Raw genomic sequence first — 21,231 nt, forward strand, 5'->3', positions numbered from 1 at the left:
TTTTTGCCACTGTAACTTTATTATTCCATTTGAAACACCACAAAGCATTGGTGTACTTAGGGAGAGATTTCCCTGTCCTCCCTTCCCACCCCCAAAGAAGAGTGGTGATGATGAAAGCAACGACAGCTGCAGCAAACCTCTGTCTCAAGTCCTGATATTGACAGTCCACTGTCTAGGAGCAAAGTGGTTATTTTCGAGTACACACCACAGGAGCAGTTATGAAGTCCAGCGCCACCAGGCCACCTTGACTCTGTCCCAGACGGCCGAGAGCGAGTCCAGCGCGGGGCGCACGTCCAGGATGGTGAACTGGTAGTTCTCATCCACCGCCCCGCCGTCGTAGTAATCGATGACGTAGCGCACCTCCTTGCCACAGCGGTCAACGATCCAGTCGTGCCTGTCAAAGGGCAGCTCGTACCTGCAGGGGACAGGGAACACCCCACGGAGACATTAATGGCGATTATGAACCTGGGAGAGGGACGCCCATTCAGGATTTGTTTGTCCGTAAGATCCCACTAGTACATCTATCTCCTGGCAATTCTAACTTGCAATACCAGTTCTGAAACATCTTTAAATTAATTCCACAACATGTTTTCAGACACATTTCTCCAGCCTCCCTTTTTGACCAACAACTGCTAAGACCTGGCAATGCAGTAACCATTGTAACAGTAGCTACAAACCCCACAGGACCACTTCAATGTTCATCCAACCACGTAGACTCTAAAGAGGCTGTCAAGCGCAAAAAGCAGATGGGGAGCCGAGAAACATTCAAAAAAAGTCAAAAATAGTCAAAAAAAGACTATGGGAGACTGGAGATCTTTTTTCTGGAAAGTCCTACGTACCCCATCCATGAACGTATTCTGGCTCTTGGCGAGTACTCCTTTGCTTTGCCTCCAAACCGCATCAGTGAGGGCCCACATGGACATTCCCTGTGCACACAATTCAAAAAGAAAAGAGTTTTCACCTGTTAACACAGTCTTATTTTCAGTGATTAAACCACTGTGGTAATTCGTTTTAGCAACAGAGAAACTGAGTAGAAAAAAGCAACAGTAAAAAATTAATTACAAGTGATATAACCCAACATTCTTTCCTTTTTCTAAAGCTTTCACCCAGTTTCTGTCAGCATTTACTGCTGGTATATCAGTATCCCTGATCTGCTCCAAACCATTGTTCTAATTCATCAACAAAGCAGTTCTCTGCAAATCTAATCCACAGATTTAACAGATTAAAGAACAGAAAACCATAATCCAAACTACTGTGTAAAAATGATCATGGAATTTCAGAGAAAAATTTACAATACCAAATGCTTAACTAGTCTGTGTCTTGTAGGAACAGGGACTATGCTGATCTAAAAAGTGACAGTCTTGTCACCAGTCATGCTAATCTAAGTTTACAACTCATATCTTTGTCATAACAAATATACCATATGCAACATTTCACAGATACGTACGTAGCATGTAGAGCTTCCCACTTCAAAATCTCCTTCCAAGCTTGCTCATTATTTTGATTATGAATCTTAATAATGTTGGTCATGTCTTCACTTGTTATGTCATCATCTTTCCACCTCCACCTAAAAAATAAGAAGTTGAAAATTGTTTATAAACATTACAGCACAACTACCTTCCTAGCTTTATCTGATAAACTTTTGAATGAAGATTTACAGCTGTATGCAAGACACAAGACAAGTATGCAAACTTCTGGCTCATCTGCTTAAGCATCTTGAGAACCACTTCATTTTCTGTGCACAAGTGTGGCTATCCAACTTATCATCACAGAGATTTACAAACTCTATGTAGCTAAATTAACAGCTTAACTGGATCAGAAAGTTATCAGGGTGTGCAAACATCACCACATCCACAGTATTAATAAAAAATGCTTAGGAAAAATCCCACTTGTATTCCTAATGCACAGAAGTCCTGTATTCAATACATTTTGCAAACACTTAGGAATACTTTCCATCTCTCTTGACACTGCATTTTGACTGTATGTGTGCTTCCTATTCAACTAGCATAACCTTAAGACATTTCAGTGTTTACAGGAGCCAAACCTGTATGTTCCATCCAGGCTGCTTATGTCCTATTGAGTTACGAACCACACTGACATGTAGGAAAAAGAATTACTATTGCTCCAAAAGTAAACTACCTGTAAACTTCACCTGTTAGAGAATGACAAATCATTACAAAAGAACACAGAAACATCAGCACAGGAGGATTTTTAGTCTTGCGTACCCTAAATCTTTGTAAATACTAAAAATATTTACTTGCAAATTTCCTCAGTTTTAGCCATTGTGCAAAGTTAGAAGTTCTCACATAGAACTTCTACTGTCATTTCACAGCAATAGCATGAAACCAACTGGCAATCATGCAGCTGGCATGACTGCCATCATACAAACTTTGTCTACCCCTGTACAGGGACGTTGAGCCACCAGCAGTTGCTTGACATTTTTTACCATCCTCCTAATCACTAGAAGACACACGGCTTTTTGAGACCAACTCACCCTTTAAAATATAAAGATGTTTATAAGAAAAGTTCTTTTTTAAAAGAGCTATTTTATTATTTTCTGGTTAAAAGCCACAAACTCTCAAAAAAAAAATCCCAAAAAAACCCCCCAAGACCAATAACTAATGATACTAGTTCATGAATTCTAGGCTCACAGATATATCTGATAGTTCACAGTGTATTTACCCTTTTCTTAGCATAGCATTCCAGAACATTTGCTCTGAAGGATAGACCCATTTCTTGTCAGAATGTGCTCTAGGAATGGAAGATTCTTCTCTAACAGTTGACAATGGAAATGGTTGACCTGGAGATGGCTGCTGGTTGGGAGGAGGCATCTAGCGAACAAGGAGAACCAAAAACAAACTACATTATTAACACTTTGGTAAGTTACAGTGTTTGAGAAAAATCAAAGCATGATCAATCAACTCCTACAAAGATCAAGAAGTTCAGCCTTGACTTAATTTCACCAATTTTTTTTTCAGCAGAACTCTTTGCACAAGTTTGTCATCAGGAGACTACAGGAAAGCTTTCTGCCTAAACTTCAATTTTCAAAAGAGCAATGCTTTTTGTAAATCAGAGGAAATCTCAGAGATGCTAATCAGAACTTAACCATACTGCTGTTACACAGAAACTAAAATCCAACAATGTATCATAAAAAACATTTATGTAACTAGTAAATAGAGAGCAAAAGATATCTTTAAAAACAGGAAAACCACCAGAGATGTAAGTTTTAATACAGTGCTAAATAAGAAGTGACTTGTTTTTAAATAAAAAATTGCACAAAAAAAAGAAAATGCAGTCTTAAAAATAAAACAATAATGTTATTTCCCAGACTTTCCAGCTTACATTGTAACACTATTTACATTTTTGGGTATAATACTTCAGAAGAAAGAAGACTAAAGAAAACATATGAAGTAAGCAAAAGTTACCATATTGCTGGGATCTATGTCATCTTTCATTTGAGCTGTACCAGACTTCACAGGACATGCTACAAACTCATAAGCTCTTTCTTGATGTGCAGGAACATCATCTGTGCTCTCAGTTCTATGATCAGCACTCTTCATGTGCATTGGACAGCCTTAAACACAACAGCAGTATACGTTTTGTTACAAGATGAAAACTCCAATTCATGAAATGGAAAAGTTCATTGAAAGCTCATGTAAATGCAAATGGGTATTGCATTATTTTTTCTGAGCTTTTTAACAGTTTTGACTGCTCTCTTTCCTGCATGTCAGGCCCCAAAAATCATGACAACCCTGAGTTGCCTGTGTAGTCTCTGAATGCTCATTTCCCACCCCCCATCCTGGTCCCAATACTGAACTGTTTGTACTTAAGACTTCCTAAGGGACCCAGTGCATTTACTGAGTCAACAGAAGAGCTGACATCCTTCTCCAGGCGTCCATCTCACTCCACCCTTGTGCAGCCCTTTTCCAGATGCACAGTTTTTAATGACAACCAATCAACCCATCACCATCTCTGTGGGGCTCCCTGACCCTCTGTGGCTGTGCCACACCATGGAACAGATCTGCAGGGCCCTTAGGAAACCGGACAACTGGAAGCGACCCACAGCTTCTACAGTAAGCACCTCCTGTCTCTACAAACAAAGCAGCCTGCACAGTGTTCTAGTGAACAAGTGACTCCTCCTAAGTAAAATTTATTTGAGAATTACTTTTTTGAACAAAAACCTCAAATTTATCCTAAGAATTTCTCCCTCCCCCCCCACCAAGACTTTTCAGTCTTGTTTCCACATCGAGTTTAGTTCATTTAAGTTTCAAGAATGATTACCGCTCATTTTTTCTTGGTGCATGGGACATTCTGAAGGTGGAGACGCCGTCTGGTATTGCCTGGATGCATTCGGGGGCTGCTCTGTGGCAGCCGGGGAGGACGCGGACAAACCCATGGCCTCTGCACACCGGGCCTTTCAAGATCAAATTTCTAAACAAAAAGAAAGCAAACATTCGTAACACAAAACTACACCGGCTATTTATTAAGGTGAACGCCAAGTGCAGGTGCAGTACTGCACCACAATTTTAAAAATTAACTGAAAAATCGATTTAAGTAACAAGCTTCCAGCCCAAACAAAACCCAAGGCCCTAGCGGGGCTGCCCCGAGCTGCTGCCCAGGCTCCTCACGGTCCCATCGGAGCTATGCCCGCATGCCCTGAAGGACAGCGGCTCCCGGCCCGGCCCGGCCCCCGCCGTGACCGAGCCGCAAGGTCAGGGCAGGCCCGCCCCTCTGCGCGGCCCGACCGCCCCAGCGCCGCCTCCCAGCGCCGCCGAGACCGGCGCCGCCGCTCCCCGCCGCGCCCCGCACATCCTCCGCACCCGCACCCTCATCCTCCTCATCCTCCTCTCCTCACCTCGCCCGGCCTGGCCCGGCCCGCGCCTCCGCGGCCCCGAGCCCTCGCGAGAACGCGGCCCCGCTGCACGCCTGCGCCCGGCGGCGAGGGGCGGGCACGGGGCCGGCTCCCCGCCCAGGTCCCGGCCCGGCTCCCCGCCCGCCGCCAGGGCTGCTGGAGCGGGGCCGGGCAGGGGCCAGGTCCCCTCCCGCCGCCGGGCACAGGGCTGAGTCCCCCGCGGCCCCGGGGTTGAGCCCTCGCCCAGCGCACGGCTGCCCAGGCCTGGCAGCCCGGGGACGAGAGCCGGGTCCGAACTTGCCAGCGAGAGCGAACCGTGCCAAGAGAGGCTCGCGGGAAGCCCCGGGCAGCTGTGCTCGCACCTCGTGCTTGTGTGTGAAATCATTGCCCCTTACAACCGCGAATAATTGCTTAAGTATAGAAGGAACCCACAACGTACTAGCAGCACCGATACCGTGAAGGTGTATCCTCTTTAGTATTTAACTTGTGGAGATAGTAAAGTTATTTAAGATTATTTTTAAACATCAACTAGCCAAGAAAAGTATCATAGCTCTTTTAAGGTTTCCTAAGCAAACTGCCTTATTTCCAAGCCAGAAGATGCATTTTACCTGCACGTGTGAAATACTGTGCATAACACACAGAAGATGGAGCTCAGTGTGCATCAAAGCACAGAATATTAACTTCATCACAGCCCTTTTTGACCAACAAGTGCTAAGAGCTGGCTATGCAGTAACCACTGTAAGAGCAGGTACAAATACCACAGGACTATTTCAATGTTCATCCCACCTCGTGCTCTCTAAAGAAGCTGTCAGGTGCAAAAAGCAGGTGGGGAGCCGAGAAACATTCATTATAAATGTACAACAATTAGAACTGATGTAAGAAATAACTACAGTTTTTTTCCCAAATAGTCTATGTAATTGTAACATTTAAAAATAGAATTAAAGGGTAAACTAATCTTCAAGTGACGTAGTTATTACAGTAGCTTAGGATGAAGAAAATCCAAACTTTTACATGCCATCTTTCAAAGTAGGATCTTTCTTATGAACAAGAACATTGCCATTCAGTGTGAAAATGAAATAAAAATACAAGTATAAAACAATACCAAAGATTCATCCTTTCAGTCATTTTTGCCCTTTTATAGTCTTGATTACTTAAGAGGAAATTATTTTCTACCCCCTCTGCACGCAGGAATTATTAGCACAGCATATTGAGAACCTTAAGATAGAAATTTACTATTATGTCAGGAACTGAATCTCTACTATATGCCCTAGAAAATGTTCTGACTGCCTCCATAATTTCCCAGTTCAGGCATATTTGGCTTTACTGCAGTATCCATCTGAGACTACACTCACAGTAACAGCTGTGTAAGCAGCACTGAACAATCATTTTGTGTCTTCCCTTGCTACACATACAGAACCACAGAACAGTTTGGGTTAGAAGGGACCTTAAAGATCCTCTCATTCCAACCCCTGTGCCATAGGCAGGGACACCTTCCCCATGAAAGGAATGAGAAGGAGGTGTCTTAACAAACAAGCTGTGGGCTTGATGGCAGATATGGTCAGATGCAGAGGTGAAAAGCAATGGGGAAACCACAAATTCCATAGGAATTCCACTAATTGACACAGTCTGCTACTCACTCAAGACTGTGCTAAATCTCTGGATTTAGAGAAAAATAATGGAGACACAAGGAAAAAGAAAAAGAGGGTGGGGGGGTATGAGGTGTTCCAGGGAGTCTGTACCTCTGAAGTACCTCAGCCAATGGGGAGAGAGGAAGAATGCGGCCGGGAAATTAGGGTAAAAAGGAGGCTGTGTGCCCTAAAACTTTTGAGACCCATGGGAATGCCCCATGACCTCTCCTTTTATTTGAACAAAGTTACAGGACTCCTCTGTCTCCTTTTTGGACATAAACCTTAGGTGTTTGTGGATTAATTTTCCTGACACTTACACCAGGTAGCTCAAAGCCTCATCCAACCTGGCCTTCAACAGGGGCATCCACAGCTTTACTGGGCAACCTGTTCCAGTGTCTCACCACTCTCACAGGGAAGAATTTCTCTTAACATCCAATCTAAACCTGCCCTCTTTCAGTTTAAATCCATTCCCCTTTATCCCATCACCACATGCCTCTGTAAAAGGTCTCTCTCCAGCTCTCCTATAGCCCCTTTACATACTGGAAGGGGCTCTGGAGTGTCCACAGAGCCTTCTCTTCTCCAGGTTGAACAGCCACAAGTCACCCATCCTGTCTTCACTTAACAACACTGTTTAATAAGATCCTCCCAGAGAGCAACTGAAATCTCTAAGTATTTCAAGTCAGTGGCAGAAGGACTCTATGGTAAAATAGATTTTGTCTCTCTGATGTTCTCAAATGGAAAATTGCTCCTACTCCTTCCTCTCCAAGTACATAATGCCGTAGATGTCATTATGCCATCTCTCTGCTTCCACCATCACTCTCCACCACAAGCAACAGCTGCACTATTACTCATTGTATAGATAATAGTTTTCACTATTGTAAGATAAGCCAAGTAGCAAAATATTTTTTACTCAATGTAAAGGCTTCTTCACAAAGAACACCAAGGTCCCAGTCTCAATGAAGCAGAGTCTGCCCATAGGTATATTGCACTGTGAACTCCAGAAAAGTAGAGCAAAAAAAGACACCACAGTACCCCAACTTATAAAATATGACAAATATCCATTGCAAAGATTGATTTTTTGTTTTAATCTTAGTGCAAAATTATCACACCAATATGAGGAGAGAAACCAAAGTTTTCAGCAAGAATTCAAAGAGTAATAAAAAAATTTAAGAAAAAAATGAAAAGCACCTGTACATTCAAATATGACAAAGAAGTGGATATTAAAAAAAAACTTCCTATATCCTACATCTTAGGGAGAGATAATGTTTCTCACACTTTAAGCAAGATTTGTTGAATGCATCAGTTTAAGAATGGCTCACTGAAAGGCATCCCTTGTTCCCAGCCATGCCCAGTCCTTCCTTCCCACTATTCAGTGTTAAAAGCTGCCTGGTGCCAATACAAAGGCCTCCTACCAAGCCCCATTTTCCTTCCTCAAGCAGTTGGAAATCTGACCTATATAGCATCTGACCCCAAAGAACATCTGTTCCCAGAAACTCCCACTCACTTTCTAACAGAGCCATTAGTTAATGAGTAGTTTACTACACTAGCAGTGTAAAATCAGTACCTTAAGTATATAATCTACAAATGCAACTAAATACCCTTCAAAAAATGAAAGGAAAAAAAGTAAAAAGACTGTACTGCTTTGTGTTTTCTTCAAGCAATTTAACCACTGCATAACACAAGAAAACCCAAAGAAACCTGTGCTTGGAAGCCAGTGGTTAAGATATAAAACAGCAGCAATCTCTAGGGATGCTCAAAGAAACCTGTGGGCTTTACCACACAATTCATGCTTCCATGCACATATAGAACCTAGGAATTGCCATACTGAGGAACTTAATTGCCATTTTAGTATTCAGTAAGGGACTGTGTAGTGCATCATATTTATAACATGCTGACAACAGCAGCTCTTTATCCCCAGAGCCTCCAGAAAACTGTCCAGTCTATGCCCTGGCACGTGTGGTATTGCAAGACAATGCAATAGAATTATACTATCCAATCCAAAAGTTCTTCCCCACTACATAAATTTACATAATATACAATTCCCCAATACACAAATTTGTAGTTTAAGTTACATTCCTGGCCCCTGTGATGTCCTACATAGAATTTCAGCATTCAAAATTCCAGCCACCTGAGCAACAGTGAGGCTCAGACCTCATACACCCATCTTCACCTTCTTTAAAATAAATCAGATACAGCATGAAATCTCAAGATACCATTAAAGCCAGTTGTTTCAGAATTTAACCCCCCAAACTGTTCTTTCATGAAGTACTCATTATAGGTACATAAGCTCTTACCATATTAAGAAAGAAAGATTCACAAAATAAGGAGCTGTGTTCTTTCCTTTATTATGATGTACCAATACCTTGCATACAGCATGCAATTTATTGCTTATTGACATTATTGCATATATCAAAGGGGAAAAAAATCAGCCAATATAATTTTATGCAAGCTCCTAAACAGTTCAAACAAAATATAGAAATGCTTTACAATATCACTGAAATGCTAACAAATAATTCAGATTCTGTCCTGTAATAGAAAGTAAATTTAAACCCATAATACTTAATAATTCACTTTGCTATGACGGATTACTTTTATCACCAATCTTCAGAATTGTTATATTGCATGTTTAAGTTCTTGTGCCATGATAAGGATTGCTACTCCAATCAGGTCACATTACTAGCTGAATTTAATAACGTGATCCTGACATTTTGTGACAGTATTAGAATTTACTGCAAACCAGATTGTCAAGATTTACCAGAAATCAGTCTAGCAGAATCTACAGTTTTCATCCTGAATCTGCACATAAATTAGCTAAACTCATCAAGTTTCTTCTTAGATAGATAATATAAACATTTTCGAATTACAGGCTCCATTACTTATGCCTAACTTGTAACTCATTTGTTCCAAACAGGCTTTCTAATTTGATTTTATAACAGGTTAGCTGTGCTTATTCTACATAAATAGGAATCTGTCAATATTGAAGAAAACACTGTTTGGTAAATGCATGCTAGAAACAAATCCAGGACATTTGGATGTGTGCATATTAAGTGTGCAAATTATATAGCCGAGCTCATGATTAGCCCTTTTCCTCCCTTCCCCTTATGATTTGGTGTTTCTTGTGAAACTGGAATAGGATTACTATAAACAAAACCACATTGCATTCAAAATTTTGTATTCTGTATTACAGCTTAGTATTCATATTTAAATGTTGCTTTCAAACCTAGCAAATTTTTAAAAATACCAAAATTTAAAAACTTAGAAGACAATTTACATGCAACATGTTCCATTTGGGTGCAGATTCTCATATACTTAAATATTTATAGGCTCATAAAAGCATGTCCTGTCCACAAGACAAGTACAATGTTTGACATCCCACACATAGATTAAAAATAAAGATACAATACAGAATATTTTATTTGCTTTTGTGTTTTCAATTTCAGTAAGTAGGAAGTTATAAATAGCACACTGAATCATTATGTGGTTGATACCAAGCCATGCTGATCTCTTCATACTTCACTCTCTTACAGATACTTCTTTTACTCACAACTAGGTTAAAAATGTATTTACTAAGTATTAAACAAATGCCCTCTCTCAGTGCAGGACATCACACAATGAAACTGCTCTCAGAAGAAATTTTGCCAAAATATTTCTTATACCAAACAATATGATTTTTTCTTCATAGCTACCTTCCATTCTTTACTGAGCTATAAAGTGCTTGGTTATTATAAATAGAACAAGACTTGAAAGGAGGTAGCTAGTAGGAATTTTTAATGGATAAGAAACCTTACCAAGTGTTACCATCTAAAAGTATGACTTGACGCTTTATCCCAGATCTGTAAACAACCCAGGCAGCACATATTTCAACTTCTCTGCCATAGAAACAACTTTCAAGTTGCTTTCAGAAAATCCTAAGAATTTCACCTAATACAGATTTTATCCAGGTTTGGATGAAGGTTAAAAGTTCACAAATATTATCACTATTTCCATCTGGCTGCCATCAATCAGGGTATCAGCAATGAAGTTCCATTCTTTTTCTGCCTGTATTCCACAGACAGAGAAATCTGACCAGGAACAAACCTTCCCTCGTGGAGTTCCTTGTAGCCAGATAATGCTGTTGTACAGTAGGGTATTAAAATATGAAAGGGGCTTGCAATAGTTTTCAGTCTTCCATACTTGCACTTTTTCATCTGAAAATTCTAGTCCTTTCTATTTGCTTCATTGATGGCTTTCAGCAGCAGCCAACAGCACAGCAGACCCTAAGATGGAGTCATTGTCAAGCAGCCCTTTATTTTCCTGACTGGCTCAGCAGAAGCATCACAAAATTTTTCAGACTTCTCTATTAAATTGTCTTTTACATAAAGCTTGAACATACATATGCTTAAACACACACAAAGCCATGAGAAAAAGTCCTCTTCATACAATAATCAACAACTGGTATTCCATTTTGTACAGCTTGAAAGTTCTAAAGAATAAAATTTCATTTTCCATCGCGGACAGAGACACAAACACCTAAACCTTTTTGCTATGTATCTGTCTGCTGTTGTCCCAAGCACAGCAGTAGGAAGACATCTGGATCTCTAGGTGTGTACTCAAAGTCTTCTCCTCCTCTCCTCTTTAATGCTGCCTGAATACATTTGCTCACTTGTGTAGGCTTTTACCCTTAGGTTGTTAGTTCTGCAATATGAGTAATCTTCTCCCACAATATTTGAAGCAAAGATGAAAGTCATTCTCTTCCAAACATTGTGACTATTTAAACTTTTAATAAACTTTAGTACATAATTTGGAATTGTTAAGAATTTATATATGAAGCCAGCTCCCCTTATTTTCCTGTGCACGTTTTTATAATTAATTTTTCAATGAATTATATGTTTTAAGTAATTAAGTTATTAAATTATGGAGTTCCCTCAAGATAGCATGTATTTATAGAGGTAAAGTAGGCTTCAGAGATGTAATTCTTACCACTGAAGAATTCATACAGATAACCCATACAGCATCCTGTTGTGTGAGCCTCCACTGAAATCCACTGAAACACTCTGAGAAAATGAGTATTTGAAGTATACTTCCTCTCTGCAAGTACTGATTCCACAATCAGTTACAGAACACCTAACCTACCACTCTCCTGCAGAGTTCTGAAAGTGGTATTTACTCATCTTTTGATGAGAAATTAAAGCCATATAAAAGAGAAACTTGCATTTCTACATACAGCCTAACTGGTACCAATCAATAGTCTGTCCCATGATCAGCAAGCTACTGTCACCTGGTATTGAAGAATGGAAAAGAAAAGAAAACCAAGCTATTTTTTACAAGATCACTCCTTCCATTTGATATGCCCATAGAAAAGACACCTGGTGACATGCCAAGAGTCTGCTTTTACAATGCATCTGTTAAAAAACAAAGTTTTAAGCCACTAATAAGATATTACATTCAAAAGCATTTGTTACGATGCTAATTACCATGCATTTACTTTTCTGCATAAAAAAAAGCAATGACACAAGCTTACAACATTAAATTTTATCAATATTTCACCACATTTTTAAAATTAATAAAGTGCAATTAAAAAATGGGTGCCACAGCTATCTAATTTGCTGTATTATAAGCTTTTAATGGCAGGTAAAAAGTGCCCTATATACTACTGTATTCAGTACATCACAACTTTGCTGCCTGTTTACTGAAGTCTTTGCTGAAACCACAGCTGTTAATAGCTTTTTAAATAAGAAAATTTTCTTCTGATGCATCAGGAAATAACTGTAATAACTTTTTTTAAAAAATATAAAATTTAGAGCTAATGCATTGCAAAAGAGGTTTTTAATTACACTAATTTTGTGCAGCAATGCAAAATACTAGCTGTTCTAAAAGAATTATCTCACTGCCCTTCAATCCTGGATTGTTGGCCAAAGTGTAGTATGAAGAGTTTTGGATTGGTTTTTGTTTCTGAATCTAGTTTTAACATCAATTTTATTATAGCTTGACTTACTTTCTTTTCCCCCCTATCAAACACAAGTCTATCTAGAAGTGGAAGAAGTAGGGCATTTTAATGAATGGCATCTACTGACAACAAAATATTTAAAATACTGAAATATTAAAATCAATGTAAGAAATTATAAATTTCAGAAACTTTTCATGAATTATCACCCTAAGAGTTTCTCCAAATCATCTTATCAATTTTTTAATCCTACTTCCCTAAAAAGAAAAGCAGACTTCTATTTTCAAGCATACTTCTCCAAAACGCTTGAATTTACTCAATTTTACAAAGGAACAAGCTTTTACAAAACTATTAATCACAGGGATCTAGTGATGTAAAAAGTAAAGAAAAGATTATTTTGCATCAGGTATACTGAAATCACATTTTGAAAGATACCAGATTCTGCAAATGAGCATAAAAGAGAGTCTGTTGCTTTGAGCAGGATGGACTCTGTGGATTTACTGGTACCCAAAAGAGGCAATGCACTCACTCAGACCATACAGCTCAAGAGGTGAATTGTTAACTCTCCCAATCTTTTGTCTGTAGGCTGTGAAGTGTTAATAACCATGGGATCCAAACCCACAAGTACTGACAATCCTTGCTATCTCCCTCAACGAGGCAGGATTGGGAAACTTTCAGAAAAAAGCCTGCCGAGCTGAGCAATGGAACTAGGCTTTCAAAAGTGCATTTTACACAAGTCCAAACAATACTCCCTGACAGCATTTCAGCTGGGGAACTAAACTCATTCAGCTGCCTTGGTTGGGAGGCATTTCAGCCTATGCAGCTCTCCTGGGTCTTACATGCAATTTCTGGATGAGGGCAATGCCTAGTCCCTCACCACGGAGGACAGCATGGGGCACTCACACCTCTGACTACCGAGGGGAGAGCTCATGTCACCCAGCTTTGTCAGAGGGAACAGGACTAATCACCCTACACAGAGTCAATATGCTACTTTTCTGTTTAAAAATAAATTGCTTAAACAGATTGCTACAATAATTGGGACGTGCACTGAAGTCACAGTGCAAATGGACACTTTTACCACTCCTACACCAAGGAAAAAAAACCCAGAAGTTAATCAGTCACAATTCCAGATAAAAGAAGTAAAACAAAACAAATTTACACATAAATACAGCTCTCAAAATAATTTTAAATAAAACATAACTCAGAATTTCCTCAAATTGAATCACGAATGAGATTTAGGACTATTCCTAGATGGTGAGAATCCTCTGTGATGACCTCCAAGTCTTCAAGTTCACAGACAGAGTAAATGAGTATCTATTGACAAATGTGTGGTTTAAAACAAAAAAAAAAAATTGTGTCTACAGAGATCAACTGTTCCTTCTACAGAATTACCACACAGTTTTAGAGGAGTTTGGCACAGTTAATTCAATAGTGTTCTTAGCCAGATCTTGGATTTCTGACTTGATTAGCATCAAAAATGTGACAAAAACCCTCAACGATTCATATCAAACAGGTCATTTTTGTGATACAAGAAAAATGTATTACTTAACGTTACACATCACACATACACAAGATTTTTATATCTTTGCAGTTAAACTTTGAATCCAAATAGCCAATGGTTAAAAATACTCTGAGAAGACTTGCAGCACTTCTCAAAGGTAGTAGCAGCAAAGGAAAGAGCACTTCAGTAAGAACTATGCCATTTCCACACATCATCTACAATATTAACTTACAAAAAATGTTCCATGAGGAATTTAGAAGATGTACAATTGCATGTAACCTAGGACAGCACATGGAAATCCGTCCCATCAATGGGAGAATTTTAACAGCTCTTAAGATATCATGTGGTCTTATAATACAGCATTTTAGATAAAATTATTTCAAAATTTCCCAAAATGGTTTGCATTCATATAAGGCAGAACAAAAAGCAGTAAAAGACTTCATAGAATCAAAGCCAAATTTTTAGCTTTTCTTGCAAAAATTAAAAAGTTGTCAAGAATGAAATCTTGATTGTTACTCCTAGAAGAAAACATAGAAACGTGCCTGGAAAATTGCACCATATCAGGAGTTTGGGGAATTTTTCATTTTCTAAAAAAACAGATATGTCAGTATTCACTGGATTTATAAAACATTTTAATCAGAGAAACCTGAGAGAAACACTTTGAACACACTGGTGGACAATAAGCAGTAACCAGTCTGCTCCTTTCTAATTTCTGATGCTTGCAACTGCTTACAACAGGCATGTGGAGCTCATCTGTGTGAGCTTTTGCTTTTATTCCTCACTGGACAGGATCCGCAAAGCGTGGCCCTGGGTGTGCAGGCAGTGTGGCTAGGGAAAGAGTAAGGTCAGTACAGAGGTAATACCTTTTTTCCATAATAGGAGCATTCCATGGCAGAAATGTGCACTGTTTCCCAAATTATTTTCATAGCAGAAATTTAATTTATGTATGATTTCTAGGCAGATTTTCCATTTCTATGAGTTTTCGCTTCCTCCTGTCCAATGAGACAAATGACCTTGTAGCATCCTTTTGCAATTTTGACCATCCACATCACATTCATAATATCCAAGACAACGCTGGAGATAATCCAGGCGCTCTGGGCTGCAAATCCTAATCTCCGGAAGCCTTCTGTTCCAAATGAAGAAATGACGTGGCTGTAATACACAGGCATGACGGCAATCCTCACCACGAAGAACACAACTGTCATCAGCACACCATTGAGGATGTTGGCCTTTGAAGATTTGGGATATCCCAGTACTTCAAAAAACCACCTGCAAAAGAAGTGTTCACAAATACCAGGCAGACTTGAAGTCATCTCATTAAAAATGATTTCGCTTCAAGTTTATTTTTAATTCATCATGTATTAATTGCTTCTACCTTTATAATTTCTAAATTATTGACTTTGTCTTGGCTTAGTTACAAATCCTTATGCTTGGCTGCACTTTTTTCCCACCACTTAAGCAGTGTATGAGATCCAGTATACTGCAGAATAACACATGGAAAATCCTGATATGAATTGTGAACCAGTTGACAAACCACATGCATTTCAGTGACTATTGTATAATATACAATAATAAAACTATAAAGACATATTTATTACTTGCTGTTATAGTTTATACCAAGAGCAGCTAAAATTCTTTGTCTCATTGAAAGCAACTCTAAAATTGCATTTGGATTTGGTAATCCAGACAGAGCTCTAATTTCTTGTAACTGGGATTTTCTGACTGCTTCTGTTCAGCTCAAAACCAGAACATTTTCAGAACCAGACATTGTCAACTCTTGATCATGTCACAACTTGGAACGTTACCCAATAAAAAAAGATAAATCTAAAAACTGCCTCTCCATCAACTGCTGGGTCATAAATGGCCTTTAAAAAAGAATTTTTGCATATTTATTCCTAGATATAGTAGACAGGCCTAACTTATCTATTGCCTAGCACACAGAACCTGAGGGTTGAAAAAGGAACAACAAACTAATCCTTTGTCATTCACACTTAAACCAGAATAAACAAGTAAAATTTGTGCAGCAATGGCAGACGGGACCAGAGCAAAATAACTTAAATCACTGTATTCATAATGAGGGATGGGGAAGAGAACTAAATAATCCGTTTTTCTCCAATAAGATACAAGGCTAAAATGATTTAACAAAAAAACAGTTCTAAACCTGGTTTTAAAAGTAATTTTTAATTTAATAACCTACAGATTATAATAATTTATAATTACCTAGGTAATTGTAAATACACTAGAAATATTTTCCAGACATCCAGCTCTAACAGAAATATTGTAGGAATTCATTAAGCATGCAACTAGGACAATTAAAATCCAGGCACTCGAGGTGGCAGTCCAGCCCGGAAGCAAGAGCCCTCACCATAGAAACACTTACTGACATGAAGAGAAAGACCTGACATGTTTGGTCAGATTTACAATCAAAGTTCTCACTTCCAAAGATATATAGAATGCAGAATCAAAAATTAATGTAAAAAATGGTTTTCAAACATACTGCAATGTGCCAGTATAGGTAATTTGCATCTGTTTAGCAACTTCCCTTTCCCAGCAAATAAAAAAAGTCTGTAAATAACAGTTACCATTACAATTTTACCCGCCACAGTTCAGAATTAATTACATAAACGTTGATACTAACATTAAAAGATCTAAATGCTTGGCATGGAGACAACATCCAATTAGAGATCCCTAACAACACAGACAGGAAACACAGAGACAGTTCTAAGATTAGAATATCTTTTATATTTTAATAAGAGCACTTTTGGTAGACTAAGAATGCAAACAAGAAGCATAATGTAAGTCGTTATCATTATCCACTACTTACTCTCTTAAGGGTCTGATTCACTTCAAATTTAATGGAAAAAAAATCATGCACTAATGAGATGACATCTCTTAGTGCAAGGGACTTTATTATCTCCTGCAGCAATTTCTGCTTTTCTGAGAGAGTGCTAAATGTCAGTATTCAAAGACCCATAATCTCACCATGGGCATTTTAAAAGTACAAAATTACTTTTAAAAGTATAAATTACTTTTAATAGCCAGATTCACCACAATTCTTTCTAATGCCACAGTCTGAAAGGTAAGCATCAGAGTAGGAACCCACATGAACCCAGGATGACATCCTATCTTGATAGAAGCTGGGAAAACAGCCATTCTCTATGACATGAATATCAATATAAACCCTTTTTTCATTAAGTTTGAGGAAGTGTTTATTTAGTCTTTATTTTCTCTGTGCACACAGAGCACAGGCTACAACAGACTGGTATCTCCCACTCATCTGCACTGGGGCAGAGGAGAGCAGCCTCTGGAGAGCTCCATTATCCCACCCTGTCCTCCTGGGAGTTTGAGTTTACCAAACTGATGTTCAAAAGGGACCACAGCACAATCTTTTTTATCTCTAAGAGCACTGAGGAATGCTACATTGTCATAAAACACTTCAGAGATTAAGTAACAATGCAGTAATGGGCAATAGCCTGTCTGCAGGAGAAACACAGTTTCTATTTGCCTTATCCTTTATTTATCAGACATCTGGAAAAGCAAACAGATGCCACACTTGTAGAAGCAGTAAAGCAGAAATACACCCCAAAAGCATGGTTAAGAAAATGGCATCTGATACACTGAAAGTCCTCATCCTACCTTGCAAAAAACTGGAGAAAGAGGAGAAGGCTGCAGCCCTGCTCTGTACCAAAGCCCCTCACCTGAGGTGAAGTCTCTGTGGGGCAAATCCTACCCCCAGCTGTGGCCTGAAGGCTACAGAGTAAGGGAGAGGCCACCCTCCCCTCAGCACCATGGAACTCCAATGACAGCTTTCCCCTTGCAGCAGTACGGGGCATTACCAGCCTCCTTTTCTGATACAGCAGCACATCAGGGAAAACACTTCAACCAGCAGCCAGGGCAGGCTCCGAGCTCTGCAGGAGAAGCTTCAGCCCCTTTCTTCTCTAACCACAGGTGTGAAGATTAACCATAACCATTATAGTTAAGTGCTGACAATAGCGTGCAGAACTATTTTTGAAGGCAAATAAAGAATAGGCATTTATATTATTCTAGATATTAATATGCATATATAAATATTGATCCATGTGTGTAGAATACTGGAAAATAAACTTCAAATTATACAGGACAATGCAAATCCATTCTAGGATTGTGATTACAATATTATGTTGCCTCTTTTCCTCATCCATGATACAAAGAAAAAGCATCCATGTTGAAGATGGCTTTATTATAAAAAATAAATGAATATACAAAAGTTAATAAAGAAAATTTTATTTGTGATTTTTTTTGTATGGTATTTTCATAAAAAGCTGGTATTTTCATAAAAAGCTAGTATTTCATACAAAGCCTGGTCTAATCCAGAAAGGAACTGGGAGATGAATACATTAGTTATACTGTTGCAGCTATAGCAGCAAAACATTTTCATAGCAAAAAAAGACTTTCATATAGTAATCCTTAGTTCAATATATATAAATTCCCTGTCAGCAGACATTCCACAACTATAAAAAGACTTCCTAAGTGACAGAAATAGTAATGCAGATTCAGTTTTAAAAGAGCTACGGAAAACCTCCCTAACCACTTACCGCTGATTGACAAAAGGAGTGGAGAACTCTGCAAGGAGACGGAAGTTTCCAAAATAAGCCAGCAGACCTTTGCTCTGGTTAGCAAAACAAAACAGACACACAAAAATCAACAATGTAGATGTGAAGTTGCCATTTGAGCCTTTAAGTATACACAGAATGATACATCATCTCAACTTCTTTAATCAAGCTGAGTTTGCCAGCTGTGGCCACGTTTCCTGCACTTTCTAAGCAAGTTTTTTCACAAAAGCTGCAATTGTCCTTCAGGTATCTCCCATCAGTAGCTTCTTACTTCAAATAAATCTTATAAGACCTACAGTTAAATGGCCATGAAAAGCTAACTAGAGAAGACTTGCACAAGTAGTCATAGATTACTAAGAACCATGATAGCATTACTGCCTGAAATAATTATAAACATTTTTGATTTTTCAACGTTTAAACAAGCCCAAATAGAAACACTTTATGCTGAAGAAAAATCTCCCTGCATTGCTGTAGGAGCATATTTTGCCAAAGCAAAGACGAATTGCCAGCTCTAATTTGAGAGCAGGGAAGGGCACAGGAAGCCCTTCCTTCCCTCCTGCAGAGGGCAGGGACAGCTCTGCCAGCGGCTCTGCCAGTCCCTGCCCTGCCCGTGGGCCGGGCACAGCTCCTCCGTGGGGCACATCCACACCACATCCCCTCCAGCTGACACACACTATCCACTTACACAACTGCTGGGTAAGCACCACTTTACAAGGGTAGAGATAAAAAGATTGGGGGATTTTATTTTCCTTAGCTTCCCTGAACAACCTATGGAGTGGGCATCATGATTCCTCTTTTCCCCACCAAGCAAGCAAATACCCACTGCTTCAAGCTTTTCATGGCAGTTTGCACTACACCAAAGAGAAAATCTGTGTGTTTAACCAAATTCTTTTTATCCCCAAAAGGCAATTTGGAAATAACATATTTAGGGGTGACTTTCTCTGAAGACGACACACTGGCATCCACAGGCAGAGCTATATCCACATAGAAATAAATGCTTTTAAAGAAGTTCACACTAATATTATGCTTTCTGTTTCCTCCAGAAACAGCTAATGAATTTTCTGCACAGAGGATTAGCTTTGGTAGTGGTATTTTAATTTATTTAACATTCAGCTCTAATTCACTTTCATCCATGATAATAATAGTAAATTTAATTATCTCCAACCAGAAACAGAGTATTTACTTGACAGCATACTTCAGCCCCTTTAAACCCTTACATGAGAAATCTGACAGTAATCTGGCATCTCAACACTTTCAGTATTATAAGCCTGCAATTCACACAGTAGGCAGGGAAGCCATCATTAAGGTTGGAAAAGACCTCTAAGATCAAGTCCAACCCTTAACTGAGCTCTGTGTGCTCACCACTAAAGCATATCCCCAAGTGCCACATCCACACACCTTTCCAACTTCCCAGGATGGTGATTCCACCCCTTCCCTGAACACTTGTCTGACCACCCTTTAAATGTAGAAGTTCTTCCTTCTATCCAAACTAAACCTCCCCTGGCACAACTTGTGGCCAGTTCCCCTTGTCCCGCCACTTGTTACCTGGGAGACAGAAGCAGAACATAACCACTTGAAACCATTTCCCTCTAACTTTCCAACTAAATATTCAAGCTTGTGGTTTTATTTAAAATCCTGTTCTATAATCATATAAAACGTTCTTCTGTCGAAGTCTCTTTACAGCAAAAATTGAGAAGAGTTTTTAATTTCAACGAAGTTACACATTTTTGTTGTAGTGTAACATTGAAAAGTCATGCATTTACCACAAATAACTGATAAAAACAGTTAAAATAATGATTCAAAGTATGCCTTTCATTAACCAGTAATTTTTTTTAACATTAAGCAAGTGAGATCTATAAAAGCTGTTTATTTAATCTCATCTGCTTATATTACAAGAAAATACAACACTTACCAGTACGAAATAGTAAGCATACAGAGCTGCCAAGTGATGTATTACAAAAAATTTGTCACCAATTGCCTTCCAGTAGTAAATAATAAGCAATAGATCTACAAGAGAACAGAAATAATTATAAAGAACTATTTATTATACAATCATTGACCTCAGAATACCTTCTCTACATTTTAGAGATATACCAAGACATGGCATCAGTAGAAACCCTTTGAATTAATGATGTCTGAAGAGAACATCTTCATCCCAAAGACTTCACTTCAGTCAAAGTATTAGGCAACAGCATTCTCCCAATAATTTCCACAAATTATTACTTTCCACATCAATGGAAATACAGATGCAGTAACTTTAGCCAAAGTAGTTTGGAAGGAAAAGGTGGATCCTGAATCTCATAGTGACCTCACACTTATAACCCCAAAAATCTGGAACATATGACATAAAAAAAGGCAGGTCTGCAGGGGGCATAGCAAACATACAAATACATGCAACAAATGCAGGGATCTATCATGGAGAACCTCTGAATCAAAAAGTAAAGTACATTAGTAAATTTGGTACCATTTACCAAAACTATTTTACAAGAGGCATTTGGAATAAGAAGCATAGTTACTTTATTAAATCCCAATTTTCTAATTACTGCAAAAGTGACATAGCAAGTTAGTGTTAAAAAGAAAGTTTTAACATATAATAAACCAAAAAAAAAACCTAAAAAAAAAAAAACTTTCTTTTCCCATGATGGTCTGAGAATTCAGAAGATCTTGTTCTCTCTACTGGAACAAGCAATTTCTGTCCCTACTTTCTGCAAATGAGTACTTTGGATAGGAATATT

The 21,231-nt window shown here is 38.8% G+C and overlaps 2 protein-coding genes across 6 annotated transcripts in view; both read right to left on the minus strand.

Annotated features, from left to right (window-relative positions):
- LOC131086653 (holocytochrome c-type synthase) lies at positions 1 to 18,502 on the minus strand. Of its 2 annotated transcripts, none has more exons than XM_058029737.1 (7): positions 18,479 to 18,502; positions 4,282 to 4,431; positions 3,426 to 3,574; positions 2,683 to 2,831; positions 1,448 to 1,567; positions 840 to 926; positions 1 to 415 (listed from the first exon to the last, which is right to left on the minus strand). In XM_058029737.1, the coding sequence occupies exons 2-7, from the start codon at positions 4,394 to 4,396 to the stop codon at positions 217 to 219; spliced, it is 819 nt and encodes a 272-aa protein (XP_057885720.1). In that variant the 5' UTR covers positions 4,397 to 4,431; positions 18,479 to 18,502; the 3' UTR covers positions 1 to 216. The 2 variants fall into 2 exon arrangements, with proteins under 2 accessions (XP_057885720.1, XP_057885719.1); XM_058029736.1 differs by lacking the exon at positions 18,479 to 18,502 and adding an exon at positions 4,856 to 4,941.
- Positions 8,802 to 21,231, minus strand: part of TLCD4 (TLC domain containing 4) — a 26,424-nt gene continuing 13,994 nt past the window's right edge. For all 4 annotated transcript variants that reach the window (XM_058029738.1, XM_058029739.1, XM_058029741.1 and 1 more), the window contains exons 5-7: positions 20,409 to 20,503; positions 18,479 to 18,552; positions 8,802 to 15,173 (exon numbers count right to left, since the gene is read on the minus strand). In XM_058029738.1, the coding sequence (XP_057885721.1) occupies positions 14,858 to 15,173; positions 18,479 to 18,552; positions 20,409 to 20,503 (485 nt within the window). In that variant the 3' untranslated portion in view covers positions 8,802 to 14,857. The remainder of the gene's footprint in view (positions 15,174 to 18,478; positions 18,553 to 20,408; positions 20,504 to 21,231) is intronic.

This window comes from Melospiza georgiana, chromosome 9 (genome assembly GCF_028018845.1).
Source record: "Melospiza georgiana isolate bMelGeo1 chromosome 9, bMelGeo1.pri, whole genome shotgun sequence".
Taxonomy (NCBI): domain Eukaryota; kingdom Metazoa; phylum Chordata; class Aves; order Passeriformes; family Passerellidae; genus Melospiza; species Melospiza georgiana.

What these genes read in the sequence shown, in the direction of transcription:
- LOC131086653 (XM_058029737.1), bottom strand. Translation starts at nt 4,396, where the DNA reads ATGGGTTTGTCCGCGTCCTCCCCGGCTGCCACAGAGCAGCCCCCGAAT. An exon ending in TGGGAAGCTCTACATGCTAC is followed by an intron (nt 927 to 1,447) that starts GTACGTATCTGT and finishes TTGTGTGCACAG; the next exon opens with GGAATGTCCATGTGGGCCCT. An exon ending in AGAATACGTTCATGGATGGG is followed by an intron (nt 416 to 839) that starts GTACGTAGGACT and finishes TGTCCCCTGCAG; the next exon opens with GTACGAGCTGCCCTTTGACA.